The 16,172-nt window shown below is 36.4% G+C and overlaps 1 protein-coding gene across 3 annotated transcripts in view; it reads left to right on the top strand.

Moving 5' to 3' along the window:
• RYR3 (ryanodine receptor 3) overlaps window positions 1-16,172 on the top strand; it is a 793,997-nt gene that overhangs the window by 771,581 nt on the left and 6,244 nt on the right. For all 3 annotated transcript variants that reach the window (XM_056810219.1, XM_056810218.1, XM_056810220.1), the window contains 11 exons: window positions 109-309; window positions 1,598-1,728; window positions 4,038-4,080; window positions 4,613-4,740; window positions 5,241-5,301; window positions 5,771-5,917; window positions 7,828-7,962; window positions 9,887-10,043; window positions 10,994-11,058; window positions 11,751-11,851; window positions 15,835-15,886. In XM_056810219.1, the coding sequence (XP_056666197.1) occupies window positions 109-309; window positions 1,598-1,728; window positions 4,038-4,080; window positions 4,613-4,740; window positions 5,241-5,301; window positions 5,771-5,917; window positions 7,828-7,962; window positions 9,887-10,043; window positions 10,994-11,058; window positions 11,751-11,851; window positions 15,835-15,886 (1,221 nt within the window). The remainder of the gene's footprint in view (window positions 1-108; window positions 310-1,597; window positions 1,729-4,037; window positions 4,081-4,612; window positions 4,741-5,240; window positions 5,302-5,770; window positions 5,918-7,827; window positions 7,963-9,886; window positions 10,044-10,993; window positions 11,059-11,750; window positions 11,852-15,834; window positions 15,887-16,172) is intronic.

Below are 16,172 nucleotides of genomic sequence, written 5' to 3'. Positions count from 1 at the left end.
TTATGTCCACCAACTCCTTGCACCTTTCAAAAGACTGTGTGTGTGTGTGTGTGTGTGTGTGTGTGTGTGTGTTGTCTATGTCTGTGTGGTGGGGGTATCTTGGACTAGGTAACTGAGGAGCCCTTTGAGGATGATGCAGAGAACTCCAATCTGTGGACTCCCTTCAAAGAAGAGGAGGAAGAAGAAGAAGGGATGGTGTTCTTTGTCCTGCAGGAGAGCACTGGGTACATGGCGCCAACACTGAGGGCTCTGGCTATCATCCACACGATCATCTCCTTTGTGTGTGTTGTGGGCTATTACTGCTTAAAGGTGGGTGCTTCCCATTTTTTTCCTCTGAGCCTTTTTTTTTTGTATAGGAGAAAGTGGTTTCACCCAAACTCTTTGCCCTATAATGGGGCTAACAGGAATCTTCACTATCTTAGCCAGAGTCTCTATTACTTTCCTTCTATCCTTAAAAGTGCTTTGTCCTCAAAAGTATCCCTGCTTATAGGTAAAATCCATAGAAAGCAAAACTTAATCCTGTGGATCAAACATCTGACAAGGTTCAAGCAGTTAATCATTAGGCATTTGTTAGGTATGTGCCAGCCATGATGTCAAGCGCAACGTTCTGAAGACAAAAGTGAAACTGCCCCTGAGCTTATAATCTGTTTGGAGAGATGAGATGCCCATATGAACAAGTCTACAAAACAGATATAGCAAGATTGGGAATATGGAGGGAGCTAAATGATTGGGGGGGGGGCGGTTGTCAAGAAAGTTTTTCATATACAAGTGACACTTGACTAATTCTTGAAGAAAACTAGGGTATCTAAGGGGCAAGGATAAGTAAAGAGTGAATACTAAGCATGAAAGAATGGAGTGGTAGATATAATGAACAATAAACAAACGCAATATGACTAAACTTGGTATGTTTGAAAAAGTGTAATATGTAGCAAGTCTAGAAAGGTAGATTGGGTCTTGAAGGGCTTTAACTGCTAAACAAAAGAATTTATATTTACTTCTAGACATAATAGCCACAAAAATTTAATGAATATGGGAATACACAGTCAGACCTTAACTTTATAAAAGTCAACTTGTCAATTGATGGACTGGAGGAGGGCAAGACTTGAGGACATGAAACCTGTAGACTATTAGCAACAGACCAAAAATGGGCAAAAAGGTCCAATTCTGTCTGAGACTTATGTTTCTCCTTGATATTCCCAACATCTAACATATTAGTAAATGCTCAATAAATGCACTTTAATGAAAAGCTCTTCATAAATGTTTGTTGATTGACTATCGTCAATCAACTGTTGAATGTTGTCATTGATTGACATTGAAACTAATATAAACTTCCCAGGAATGGACCAGATTCAGGTGTCTTGAGAGTAGTATGGCAGAAAGATTAAAAAAGGATATTTAGTGGGCCTTAATCCGAAGTGGATGGCCTGTTTCTAACAACGAAGTTCCTAATATAAGTGAGTCATAAATTTCCAATGATACAGATATTCCAAAAGAGGAGATTCTGCCCCAGATGTCTAAAGGGTTATTGTTGAAATAAATGAATGGAGAAATAGCTCTGATCATGAATTCTTTCCCTTTTTTTTCTTTCATTTCCCAGGTTCCTTTGGTGGTGTTCAAAAGGGAAAAAGAAATAGCCAGGAAGTTGGAGTTTGATGGTTTGTATATCACTGGGCAGCCTTCAGAAGATGACATCAAGGGGCAATGGGATCGCCTAGTCATCAATACACCGTGAGTATCTATCCAAAGGTCTTTCTCAGGCTTTGGAACATAAATACAAATTTGCGGCAATCTCTATTCCTTAGACTAGCCTAAGCTGGTTTTTAATCTAAATCAACAAGAATTTATGAAGCATTTACCATGTGCCAGAAACTATGCTAGAGATACAAAGACAGACCAAAAAAAAAAAAAGTCTCTATTCTCAAGAAGTTCAAAATGCATAGAGGAAGGAACATGAAAACTATATGCAAATAAGATATATGTAGTATAAACTTGGTTAAACTTCAGAGGGAAGGCATTAAGGTTAAGGAGAACAAGGAAAGGCTTTTTTTTTAAACTCTTACCTTCTGTCTTGGAATCAATACTGTGTATTGGTTCTAAGGCAAAAGAGTGGTAAGGGCTAGGCAATGGGGGTCAAGTGACTTGCCCAGGGTCACCCAGCTGGGAAGTGTCTGAGGCCAGATTTGAGCCTAGGACTTCCCATCTCTAGGCCTGGCTCTCAATCCACTGAGCTACCTAGCTGCCCTTAGTCACATTTCTAAAGAATAGTCTGGCCTCCTACTATCCTAGCACCAGAGGGTAAAACAGAAAAATAAAAGAATCTACCAATTAATTTCTGAAAGAGATCCCAAAGCAAAAATTCTGAGGTATATTATCACCAAATTCCAGATCCTATGTCAAGAAAATACTTCAAGTAACCAGGAAGAAAAATACATATGTCATGGAGCCACAGTCAGGATGATAAAAGATTTAGAAGCTACTATTTGAAGGAGCAAAGAGCTTAGAATATGATATTCAAGGAGGTAAAAGAGCTGGCTACAACCAAGAATAATCTAATCTACCCAGAAAAACTGATAATCCTTCAAGAGGAAAAATGGTTATTTAATGAAATAAAGGACTTTCAGGCATTCTTGATGAAAAGAGAAGAGATAAATAGAAAATGTGACTTTCCCAATACAAGACTGAAATAAAAAGGGACTCAATAAGGTTGCACTATTTTTCTTTCTATATGGAAAAATGATATCTGTATCCTCTAAGAATTAGAATTGTCAGTATTAGGACAATTAGAAGAATTCTATCTACTTTAAGAGGGCAGGAGTGGGTCAATTATGTTGGAATGATGTAAAAAAAAAAAGACGGGCAGTAGAAAAGAGGGAAGAGAGGGGAAGAATAGAGAAAATTCCCTCACATAAAAGAGTTATTCAAGAAAGAGATTTTATGGTAGAGAGGAAAATGGGAGGTGTGAATAGTGTTCGAACCTTGCAACTAAATTGATTCAAAGAAGGGATATGTGTATTTATGTGTATGTGAATGTATATGTGTATGTAAACTATACTAGTGGAGGACCTCAATTTTGCCTTCTCAGAGACAGATAAACCTCACCATAAAAAATATTAAATAAGTCAAGGAGATGAATAGGATCTTAGAAAACTTAGATATGATAGAACTTGGAGGAAAACTTATATTGGAATGGAAAGGAATGTTCTTTTTTCTCAAGTGTACAAGACACCTTTGTCAAAATTGACCACATGTTAGGATGTAAAAACCTCAAAAAAATATTGAAAAGCAGAAATATTAAATGCACATTTTCCAACCATAACACAGTAAAAATTAATACAGTAATGGAAGTATCTCATAGAATTGCCACCTAATGATGGGGGACAGGGTTCCAATTCCATTAAGTCAGCAGAATGTACATATTTTGGGGAAGGGGATAACAAGAATTCATATTTATAGGGTATTTTAAGATTTGCAGAGCACTCTCCTTACAACAAACTTGTGAGGTTGGTTTCTATAAGTATTATTACCTCGATGTGACAGATGAGGAAATGGCCTTAGAGAAGTAAAGTCTTTTTGCTCAAGAATATACAACTTGTCAGAACTGAGATTTTAACCCAGCTCTTCCCAACATCTAGTACATGACTCCCTCTAGAGCAGGATGGGTACCAGCAGATTGCAGTGACCACAAAGGGATCTTTTAGATTTCTCTCAGACCTTTTGCTACTGGAACTAAATGTCTAACATACAGCTATTCTTATTCAAACTCTATTGCACACTTATTCTTAACTATTGGTTCAAGAGAGGAAAACAAGCCAGCAGCCAGAGTGGCCAGAGCAGAGATGAACAGGCCAGTGGTAAAAAACCTAAATCCTTCATCAAAAGATGCAGCTTCACAAATCAAGTCTCTGTTCCCCAAAGCAGAAGGCTTTAGAATTGGAAAGCCCAGATCAAGACCCATGAAAAGTCATTAAGGTCACTTCATCAATCTATGACCACCCAGATGTTGAGAACTTTTCCCTTTCTTTTTATCTCTGCAACAGGTCTTTTCCTAGCAACTACTGGGACAAGTTTGTAAAGAGAAAGGTATGTTCTATTAGTGGGAATGGATTCTATTGCTACAATGGGAATCTAAGACTATTTTTTTTAACCCAGAAGAATTCGATATGACCTCATTGCATGGTACCTCCTGAAAAGTTATCCATGGAGGGAATAGAGTCCATGTGTCAGCATGTACAAAAGTATGGCTTTATTCCAGAGTCTCAAGAGCTTTGTGTCTACATTTGGTTGTGAGATTCTAACTTAGTCATTGTCATCTTTCACAAAGAAATCTCTTGGCTCTTCCCACCCCACCCCCCAAAAAGGGGAAAATACCAACTTGAATGTAGATAGCTATTTTTAATCTAGTGCTGTGGAAGCTTGATTTTCTATCATGTTTCTTTTCCTCCTTAATCCCTTTTCATTTCATTTCAATGCTATGGAAAATCCATCCATGCTTTATAAAATCCCAACAGATATTGGAACACAATTATCCAGTCCTCTTGCCTCATTTTAAAGCAAAAAGTGAGTGGTAAGGTGTGTGACTGCTGGGCTTATTTTATGCTCGTTTCTTTTTCAGGTGATCAACAAGTATGGTGACCTTTATGGAGCAGAGCGTATTGCTGAACTTCTGGGTTTGGATAAAAATGCCCTTGACTTTAGCCCAGTTGAACAGACAGAACCAGAGGAGGCTTCCCTTGTGTCATGGTACTTAGATGACCATCTGTAACTAAAGGAGTTTGGTTAAAGCTGAACCATTTTTCTCCCAATCCAAACAAAGTTGAGTGGTGTTTTCTTTAATGCGTGGTGATTAATTATTTTCACTGAAAAGGACAACCAAAGGGAAAAATGGTTAACAAGTAATTTAATACCCATCTGTTTCATTTGTCATTTCACTACTCTCCCTGATTTGAGGTGTTCCATCTAGGCTTTGGTTAATTATACATGTAATGAAAAGCTGAGGTATAAAGGTAGAGAGAGGAGGAACCTCTTTAAAAATGTTAAATATCTCAGGGTTTATGTGTTTAGGAATTTCAGTTTTAAAAAGTCTAATTCAAAGTACACCTCTAGAGGAAAAGCTACACTTGGTAAAGCTCTGAGCTATATTTCAGTTATTAAACATGGGAGAAAGAGGTTAATTTCCTCCTTATTAAACACTTACCTAACTCTTGATATTTATGATTTTGAAATTATTTGGTCCTCTTTAGGCTGAGCTCTATCGATATGAAGTACCATATCTGGAAGCTGGGAGTTGTTTTTACCGACAATGTAAGTTGTAACTGTTTATAGAAAAAAAGATTCTGCTCTTTACTCCAAAAGACACAAACACACACACATACATGCATACATGCATACATACATATATGTAGGAATCATCCTTTTAAAAAGCCTGAGTCAGAAGACCTTTGGGTGATAGACATCCAAACAGTCGTATAAAGGATGCCCAGAAAGATTAGATGAATTTCATTATCAAAGAATATGGACCCACTTATAAGAAAGGACCTTACTTAGCATTCATGATAATAGCTCATACATAGAACCGCCAGATCTAATGATACCTCAGCATCTGTGCCCATGCAGTTCTTTAGTTTAATGGTCAGACGATTGCCATCACCTTTCCAAAGTTAAGATGTGACAATGATCAAATATTTGTCCAGTAGATTATCACAGGCTATGGAAAAATTATTAGAGGATTTGAGGTACTGCTTAACTTTCTCCTGTTGAACACTTTTCACAGTCCTTCTTATACCTGGCGTGGTATACAACCATGTCTATCCTTGGTCACTACAACAACTTCTTCTTTGCTGCTCACTTACTGGACATTGCAATGGGTTTCAAGACCCTGAGGACAATTTTATCTTCTGTAACTCACAATGGTAAACAGGTGAGAGCTACTATGGAATGAGGCTTATAATGATATGGAATAGAAATAAAATGGAAAGACGAGGGTGGGGAAGGGTAGGATGCCAAGAGAGGGAGATGATATCTGAAAATGAGAGGAAGAAATGAGGGAATAATGTAATAAGCAATCTGACAAAATAGTTGTATCAATCTTAATTATACGGGTACCCCTTCCACATCACATGGGGTTAGGAGGTAGTGCCTCTCAATCCAGAAAATCCTGTAAAATTTTTTGATTGCTTTCATAGCAGAGGTCTCCATTTTTCTTTTTCATTCATTAGATGTTTACACTATCCTATTGTAAAATTTGAGCTATTTGATCAAAGGTTATTTTAAGCATTTCTGAGTTTCTAAACTTTATCTGTGTCATCTGCTGGCCTTCACATGTTATATGTAGCTTCCATAACACTCCCCCCAAATTCCAATTTAATTTCTTATGATATATCAAAACTATAAAGGGGAAAATTGCAATGTGGAAGGGATACCTGAAATTATTTATTATCCCCATTTTACAAAATAAGAAACTGAGGCAGAGGTCAAACAACTGGCTTAACTTCCTCACAAAGCTATAGTATCTGAAGCAGGATCCTTATTCAATGTTCTATTACTGTACCACCTAGTTGCCTCTAAAAGTCAGAGAATGGTTCAATTCTCAGCTTTTGCAGCCTCCCAGCCCGCGAGAGGTTGCAAGGAGAGAAGATAGATAGAGTAGAAGTTTTAGATCCCGCGAAGGGCATGAATGAGCCGACTTTAGAGATGTAAATAATTGAGTCAGTAAACAATTATCATTTATAAGAGCCACAGCTGCTCCGACCACTGGGCGTTGCTATCCAGGCTGTCCCACCCAATGGTCTCAATTTAACACTACACTGGTCAGAGGATAATGCTAGCTCAGATGGAAAGGAGATCAGAAACTACAGGAGGAAGATAATGCTAGGTAGCATTAGAAGAAAGAGAGAGGAAGTAAGGCAGGCCTGGCCTAAAGACCAGGCCTTAGTGAGAAAGATAGAGAGGAGAGAGAAAGGGGAGAAGATGCTCCTTTGCAAACCTGTGGGTGTCCTCCAAGTGGGCGGGCTGGCTGCGGCTCGTTAATTTATTATCTTTGGTATACAAATGAGCTCAATACATATTGAACAGTTACATGATACCTCAATGCATATGGATGAGTTACCTGGGGTATTCCCATTGGATAATGCAACTTATGACAAGGTGAAGGTGGGGTTATTATCCCCGGGAGAGTGAGACAAAGGAAAGCAAGGTTTCGCGCCTAAACTTCAGCCACGCTGGCAATAAAACTTATTGCCATGCGCAGGATGGCCATGTGCTCACTCACAATCCTTGTCTCCCCATAATGCCTATGGGCTGGACTGCTACAGCTTTCTCATTATCTGCCTCTGTGACAAAGCAATTTATATCATCTTTATGGCCCTAACTTCATTTGTAAAATCTGAATGGTTAACTTGATGGTCTTTACAATTCCTTTCAATTCTAAATTTGTGAAGTTCTCTCATTCTTCACACAATGGAAGTGCAATGCTGACTCAAGGAACTTTGAATATTCAATGAAAAGTCCTAAGATTTGCAGAAAATTGTTTTCAATTTCTTTCATTCAATTCACTAAACACTAAGTACCTACTGTTTGCCTTCATGCTGACTCTTTTTTCTCTCTACTTTATTCACCTTGTTTGTGTGTCCTTTTTTCCTGCCTCACAAATTCTCTGATCTTTTTAGAACCAAGCACCCAAATCATTACTATATTTAACTTGCTTTTCTCTTTCGAGGTCAGCAGTTGTTTGTTTGAATATTGTCTATGTAAATTAGAGAAAAAAAATAAGAAAAATCATCAGAACATAAAAAATTTGAGTCTTTTCTCTCTTTCTACTCCCATACCCAGCTGGTACTAACTGTGGGACTCCTCGCTGTGGTTGTTTATCTCTATACCGTGGTGGCTTTCAACTTCTTCCGAAAGTTCTACAACAAGAGTGAAGATGAAGATGAACCAGATATGAAATGTGATGACATGATGACGGTAACAAAATTGTCTTAGGCTCTGTCTTGTTAACTCTCTCCCTTGGAGAAGTCAACTAGGGGAGCTAGGAATTAAATGGTATAAGTCTCACCAAAAGACTGAAGAAATTTTGGTTACAAATTTTATTGGTAACTTTCTTTGGCAACTAGTCAAATTCTTACTGAGATTTAAGTAACCCATCACATATTGATGAGTCATTGATCCAAATGTGTCTGCAAAAATAATATAACCTCACAAATGGAAGAAACAAATTTTATTCTACAAAGGAGTCCACAGGCAATGAGGACAAATAACCACACAAGAAAGGTCCTAGTGGAATAGCAATCAGGACTCCTTGATTTCAGCTTTATGTTCACTGCTGTAGTATTCTTGGTCAAATCACTTGACCTTTCTGGGCCTCAGGTTTTCTCATCTGTCAAATAATGCTGTGGACCAAATGAAAGGCCCTTTCATAGCATTCTAAGTTTTAACTCCTATAATGCAAGATGTCTGTTAAAAAGGAAGTATGGGGCCACAGACCAGTCTTCATTTTAAGAGCTTCACTGTTATCTCTCAAACCAAGGCTACTTTTTAAGCAGAGGGAGTTGTTTTCTCCAGGGGAAAAAAAATGTGCACCACCTCTTGCTGACACAATAGAAATATTAGTCAGCAAGAAGATTGTTTTTAAAAGGCCCAATTTAAACCCAATGAAATTGTTACACCTTAATTTTTTTTATGTTTCCCTGAAATGTCAAAATCAAACATGGGCATACTGTGCACTCATGCATGGACAACTCAATTACTAAAACTCTTTGGAGACAATATCCATATTAGGAACTTAAAAAAAATCTCTGAATATACTTTACAAGCCAGAGTGACCAGAGTAGCTTAGATGGTAGCTGGTAAAATAAAATTGTTTTACCACTGAAAATGGCATTTCATCTGCTTCTGAAAAAAATATTAAAAACCTGGACTAGTAGCCTTCATCACTATGTAGACAATAGCATCAAAGTTATACTGGCAAGAACATCAAAGAATATATTCTAGAGCATTCACCCCATGTATCACTTGTGGGGCACTTTCAAAGCATCAACTGGCTTCTGGCCTGGAACTTACCTGTCAAAGGCATCCCAAGTACTTCAGTCTTACTTTTTTTTTAATTGAACTTTGAAAAAGACAGCAATCCCAATCTAGAACTAAAGAAACCAAAACAGAATAATTTTTAAAACTTAATGAACTTTTTTCAGCATAAAGATGACAATCATGCTTCAGAAACTTTAAGCCTAGTTCCACTGGATATTTCCTCTTAAGGAAAGCCACCTACTTTATTGTAGAAAAAGTTTTAACAGAATGACTTTTCTGCTTGCTTCGGCAGCACATATACTTAATAATTTGGCAAGACAGAAAATGACCCCATCAAATGTAGATGCTAACTTATGTTGGATAGTACTAAGGGGATTTTGACTGTATATACACACAAAGAATTGCCCCTGGATATAGGTTGGGTTATATATATCAGGTTATTACAAACTCAGTGTATGGCAGGGATTGGAGACATCTGAAAAGTGGGTTGAGACCTGATTGCTTTGGAGAAGGGAGAGGGATTTCCATGCTCTTTTGCATATCTGTGAGCAAGTTCTGATGAGTAGTAAGTAGTTGGAAAGGGGAAATAGCAGTGGCGAGCCCTTGTACCAATAAATATCATCATCTGCACACAGTTTAAGTTGTTCACTCCTTAACTGAGCCACACACAAAACTCAATTCCTTTTACTGACTATCTTTGCTTAAATCTCAAAAAATGAATTTTATCTGAAAACTCTTATCCTTAGTGTTTGCCATCTTCTAATCATGTAGATTGTCTTTTAATCATATAAATTACAATTTGATTTTTAAAAATACTCTTCATTGTCATAGCTTATACTGTCGAATCCTCTTCACCTCCTAGTGTTATCTGTTCCACATGTATGTCGGCGTAAGAGCTGGAGGTGGCATTGGAGACGAAATCGAAGACCCTGCTGGTGATCCCTATGAAATATATCGGATCGTCTTTGACATCACATTCTTCTTCTTTGTCATTGTGATCCTACTAGCCATCATTCAAGGTCTGATTGCCAGTGATTTTGAACATGGAAAGGGTTCAATAAAACTAGTTCTTTAAAATTCATCCAAAGATATGATCTACATTGTGAGAGCATAGAATGTGAATGTTGCAATTTGGTGCTAAATTCCTGAAGGCTTCTTCACAGACCCTTTTGCTTGGTACATGTGTCCCTTCTTGTAAAATTTAGTCTTTAACAATAAAAATATTATAGTTTAGGAGGTTTATTAAATGATCAATAGAAATCAAGGAACAAAGAGGATACAAAATAAAGACCACGTGCCCATGACTGATCAGCCAGTTCAAACACCTGCCTTACCACCACCAAACTTGGTACTGGAAATAAAGAGGTAGGACCTTCCACATCCCCGCCTAATATCCCCTATCTATAGGAAGTATGTAATGAAAGGAAGTCATGGGCTCCTGAGAAATGTAGTTCTTTTTTAGGGTAACAGATTTTCAATTATACATTATAAACAGCTCTACTATACCCTCCAATGCTGATAGCTACTAATTATTCCAGTTTAACTAGTGAGATAACTGAGACCAATAAAAAAGGCAAGTTTATTGTCAAGACATTAATAGTAATGAATTCAGGCCTCACAACCTCTTTTTGTTCTCTAGTATTCTACCTCTTGTCCATCCCTTTCCTCTGACCCAATTTGTATTCCAATATTTCCAAACAACTGCTGAACAGGACAATTTTCCAAATACAAATTAATATTGCAAGATAAATATAAGTGGATAACATCCAGTATTCATCTATAAGAAAACAAGATTTTTAAGGGGGAAAAACACAATTTTCTTGAAAACTTTATGTTTGTCTATAGTAGTAACCCCTAAATCTTAGATGAAAAGGGAATAGAGCTTTGCTGTTTCCCTAGCTCCAGTATGACTTTATTATATGTGCATCATTTAGAGGACTTTAATTTTCTTTGTATTTAAAAACCACAGGTCTGATCATTGATGCCTTTGGAGAACTGAGAGACCAGCAAGAACAAGTGAGAGAAGACATGGAGGTATGATTTATATATACAATCTTCTCCATTAAAGTTTAGAACCTTAGACCTGAAAAGGATCACAAAAATTAGCTAATCACAAGAGGGCTGAAATGACTAGCCCGAAGTCACATAAATAAGCTAGGAGCAAAAAAGTCTAAGAGGTTAGTCTCTCAGTTTCAAGGCTCAGTGAACCTTTCCCATTGGATTATGCTATCTCCCTCAAATCCAACTATGCTTTGTGTTTATCCAGAGCCAAACCTTGGCAAAATTATGAACTAGATAAAAATTATTTTAGTGTCCTTTTAAGTGCCCCCCCATTATGCCTCAGTACCCTCATAATATCTTTTAGAGAGATGCACTTTTTGAAGCCCTATCATTATAGAGATGAGGAAACAAACCCAGAGAAGTGCCTTGTCCAACATCCTACAGGAATAAAGTAATAAATATCCGGATGCCTGCAATATCCTACCCAGGCCTGCCTACCCAAACAACTTCCTGGTAGTCCAAAGCACCTTTTCCTTCAACAAAGCTAAAATTTTCCAGGAGGTATTTATGTTTAAGAGCAGCTTATTAAACCTAAAGTAATAAATTTCTACTGGTGAAAATTTGTAAGGGATGTTTTAGGGGCTCCTTAAAATTGTATGTGTGGTAGCCACTTATCAGTAGACCCAACATTGCTAATATTTTTATGTCTTCTACTGTTTTCTTAGACTAAATGTTTCATCTGTGGAATTGGCAATGACTACTTTGATACAACACCACATGGTTTTGAAACACATACATTACAAGAGCACAATCTAGCCAACTACTTGTGAGTACTCAATGAATAGATATGGCATTTTGTAGAATGAAACTTAGACAAGAAGAGTAGTAATTATTCAGTAAGTACGTATTAAGTACCTGTATGTTGGGTTCTAGGCATACAAGTATAAAGAATGAAATAAATGGCTTACCTTTTAATGGGGGCATTCTGGTATCCCAAGTATCATGACAAAGAGCTTAGTATAGAATTTCAAATTTTTTGAACCAGTAAGTCAAGGAAGGAACCTAAAAATTCTATTTCTCTCATCATTTCTGATGAAAAGAATAGCTATCTTATAACCCACCACAGGCAAACTAACCTTTTTTTTTTCATAAAGGCAAGGTATTATATGGGATTCATTTCCTCATACTGGGTACCCTCACTATCCAGGATTCTCACACAGAGATGGAGAAAGATGAATACTTGAACTAAGAAAAATATGATAATAATGATAGAAAAGAGTGAAAAACATATGTGCCACCAATTCTCTGGACCAGAGGTTCTTAACTTTTTGTAACATGTACCATGTTGAAGTCTATTGAAGCCTCTGGACACCTTTTTAGAATAATATTTTTAAATGCATAAAATAAAATGCATAGAATTAAAAAGAAAATCAATTATATCAAAATACAAATGATCAATTAAAAAACCCAATAAAATCCAACAGTAAAAGACAGAGAAATTCCATTTAAAATAACTGTAAACAGCATCAAATAATACTTGGAATTATACCTGCCAACATACACAAAGGAACTATATTGACAAAATATATCTTCACATAAATATTAATTACTCATGGGTAGGACAATCAAAATAATAAAAATGATAATACTACCTAAATTAATTTGTTTATCCTGTACCATACCAATCAAACTACCAAAGATCTACTTTATAAAGATAGAAAAAATAATAAAATAAATATAAAATAAAATTCATCTGGAGCAACAAAATTAGAATATCAAATCAAAGGAATGAAAAAAAATTATGAAGGCAGGCAGCCTAACAGTGTCAGATTTCAAACTATACTACAAAGTGGTAATCATTTTATTTAGGACAGTTTGGTCATAGGTAAGAAAGTCAGCAATCACTGGAACAGATTAAGTGTACAATTTATGGAAACAAATGAACATAGTAACCTAGTGTTTGAGAAACCCAAAGATCTGTTATTGGGTCAAGAACTCACTATTTAGCAAAAACGGGAAATGGTCTGACAAAACTGGGAATACACCAACATCTTATACCAAATAACAAAATAAGCCCCGAAATGGATATTTAAATGAGAAATATAAGGTGATGATATCATAAGCAAATTAGAAGAGCACAGAAAATACCAATTATTTACGGATATAAATTTTGGTTTATGACCAAACAAGAGAGAGGAATGCAAGAGGTAAAATGGATAATTCTGATTACATAAAATTCAAAAAGTATTTTGCACAAACAAAACTAATGCAGCCAGAAATCTTTGAAAAAAATTTACACCAACTTTCTCTGATAAAAATCTCATTTCATATGTTTACATATGTACATACATATGTGTGTGTATGGAACTGAGCCAAATTTATAAAAATAAAACCATTCCCCAATTGATAAATGGTTTCAGGCTATGAAAAGGCAATTTTCAGAAATAATAAAAAATATAAAAAGTTATATGAAAATGCTCTAGATCACTAATAATTAGAGAAATGAAAATCAAACAACTCTGAGGTACCTCACCTATCAATTGGCTAAGATAATAGAAAAGCAAAATGACAAATGCTGGAGGGGATGAACTAACCCAACCCTTCTGGAAAACAATTTGGAACTATATACCCAAAGGTTTTAAAACTGTAATCCCTTTTTGAAACAGCAATACTGCTAGTAAGTCAATACCTCCAAAGAGATCAAAGCAAAGACAGATATCTAAAGATATAGAGAGCAGCTCTTTTTAGAGAGACAAAAAATGAGAAACTGAGAGAATACTCATCAATTGGGGAATAACTGAACAACGGATTGCAATATATGATTGTAATATAATAGTATTTTGCTGTAAGAAATGATGAAAGGTATGATTTCACAAAAACCTGGGGAAAATTATATGACCTGATGAAAAGTCAAGTGAGCAGAACCAGGAGAACAATTAACACAGTAATAATGATATAGTAAAAATAAACAAGTGTAAAAAATAATTTATAGCCACTCTGATGAATACAATGATCCTTGACAATTCCAAAGGACTCATAATGAAAAATGCTATACCCTTTCAGAGAAAACTGTTGAACTCTTCAGTGCAGAATGAAGCACATTTTTTCCCTTTTTCTTAAAAAGGCTAATGGGAAAATATTTTTCATAATATCACATGCATAATTATTATTGGGGTTTTTTGCCTTCTCATTTGGGGGTGGGGAGTAGAATTTAGAATTGAAAACAAAAAAAATTCATAGGCCCTAAGTTAAGAACAGCTCTAGAATGTGACCTCCAGAGGAGCTTAATGCAACAAACAAATTTATTAAGCTGATCTTATGTGAAAGGTACCATATACTAGGTACTAGGGAAATAGAAAGACAAAAATGAAAATGGATTCCCAAAAGAGTAGACCCTTTGAGAGCATGACTAAACTTAAACTGTTTTGGTTTCTTTGTTTTCCTTTTTTTTATTTAGAATATTTTTCCACAGTTACATGATTCATGATCCCTCTCCCCCTTCCCTCCCCTCTCCTGGAGCTGACAAGCAGTTCCACTGGGTTATACGTATATCATTGTTCAAAACTATATTAATTCATATCTGCAGTAGAATGATCATATCTCTATTGAACTACGTGATCAATCATATGTTTTTCTTCTGTGTTTCTATTCCCATGGTTCTCCCTCTGGATGTGGATAGTGTTCTTTCTCATAAGTCCCTCAGAACTGTCCTGGATCACTGCATTGCTGCTAGTAGTAAAGTCCATTACGTTCGATTGTACCACAGTGTATCAGTCTCTGTGTACACTGTTTTCCTGGTTCTGCTCCTCTCACTCTGTATCACTTCCTGGAGGTTGTTCCAGTCTCCATGGAATTCCTCCACTTTATTATTCCTTTTAGCACAATAGTATTCCATCACCAACATATACCACAATTTGTTCAGCCATTCCCCAATTGATGGGCATCCCCTCATTTTCCAATTTTTGGCCACCACAAAGAGCGCAGCTATGAATATTCTTGTACAGGTCTTTTTCCTTATTATCTCTTTGGGGTACAAACTCAGCAGTGCTATGGCTGGATCAAAGGGCAGACAGTCTTTTATCGCCCTTTCAGCTTAGTTCCAAATTGCCCTCCAGAATGGTTGGATGAATTCACAACTCCACCAGCAATGCGTTAATATCCCAATTTTGCCACATCCCCTTCTAACATTTATCACTTTCCTTTGCTGCCACATTGGCCAGTTGGCTAGGTGTAAGGTACCTCGGAAACTTATACTGTTTTAACTGTAGCTGCATACCAGGATATAGGGGAATGAGGCATACTATGACAATATCCTATATATGGAGCAAGCATTAAGACCCTTTTTGTCTTTGGTACTGTCAGATCTGAAATCTCAGGATGACCCAATCCTCCTTTTTAATAAGGTGTGAAAAAAATATCTGCATAGTGTCCTGATGGTTTAGCTAATATAGTCATGAGGCATCTCCTTCTCTACCTTATTTTGAGCTTCCATCTCTCACTCCACTTACTGTCTCTAACTTTTGAGAAAATGGAGAACAAATTTCCTTAAAATAAAGTTGAATACTTGATTTTGAGACTTGATAATTTTTTTATTTGAAAATAAATTCTTAGTCTTTAAACCTTGTGTCCTCTATCGCTTCATTACTCTAAGTTGTAAAAGGGAGGAAGAGAAGGTAAAGAAGACTTTGGGTTAATACTGAAACACATACACTGCTGACACCTCTCTTTCTCAATGTTTCAAGCTAACTCATTTCTTAACGATATAAATTTCTACTGACATTTTTTTTACTTCTCTTGTCCTTATTCCAGGTTCTTTCTGATGTATCTGATTAATAAAGATGAAACAGAACACACAGGTCAGGTGAGAGAAATTATGTTTTTAATATCAATCACATAGTCTGCATAGGCTAATCAAAGTTATGTGAGTACACACACCACACACACACACACACACACACACACACACACACACACACACACACCTTCCCTGGTAATGGGAAAAGGCTATCCAACTCCCTGAAAGCCCAAATGAAGATTGGTCATTCATCTTCTGGTTAAGTTCCTCTTTTGAATAATAAACTCTTTATGAATATGTATTTCTGTTAATTTTCATGTTTAAGTCACTATATTTCAGTGGGTCTGTAAAA

Source organism: Monodelphis domestica, chromosome 1 (assembly GCF_027887165.1).
Source record: "Monodelphis domestica isolate mMonDom1 chromosome 1, mMonDom1.pri, whole genome shotgun sequence".
In the NCBI taxonomy this organism is placed as follows: domain Eukaryota; kingdom Metazoa; phylum Chordata; class Mammalia; order Didelphimorphia; family Didelphidae; genus Monodelphis; species Monodelphis domestica.
This window is presented reverse-complemented; position numbering and strand designations above follow the sequence as displayed.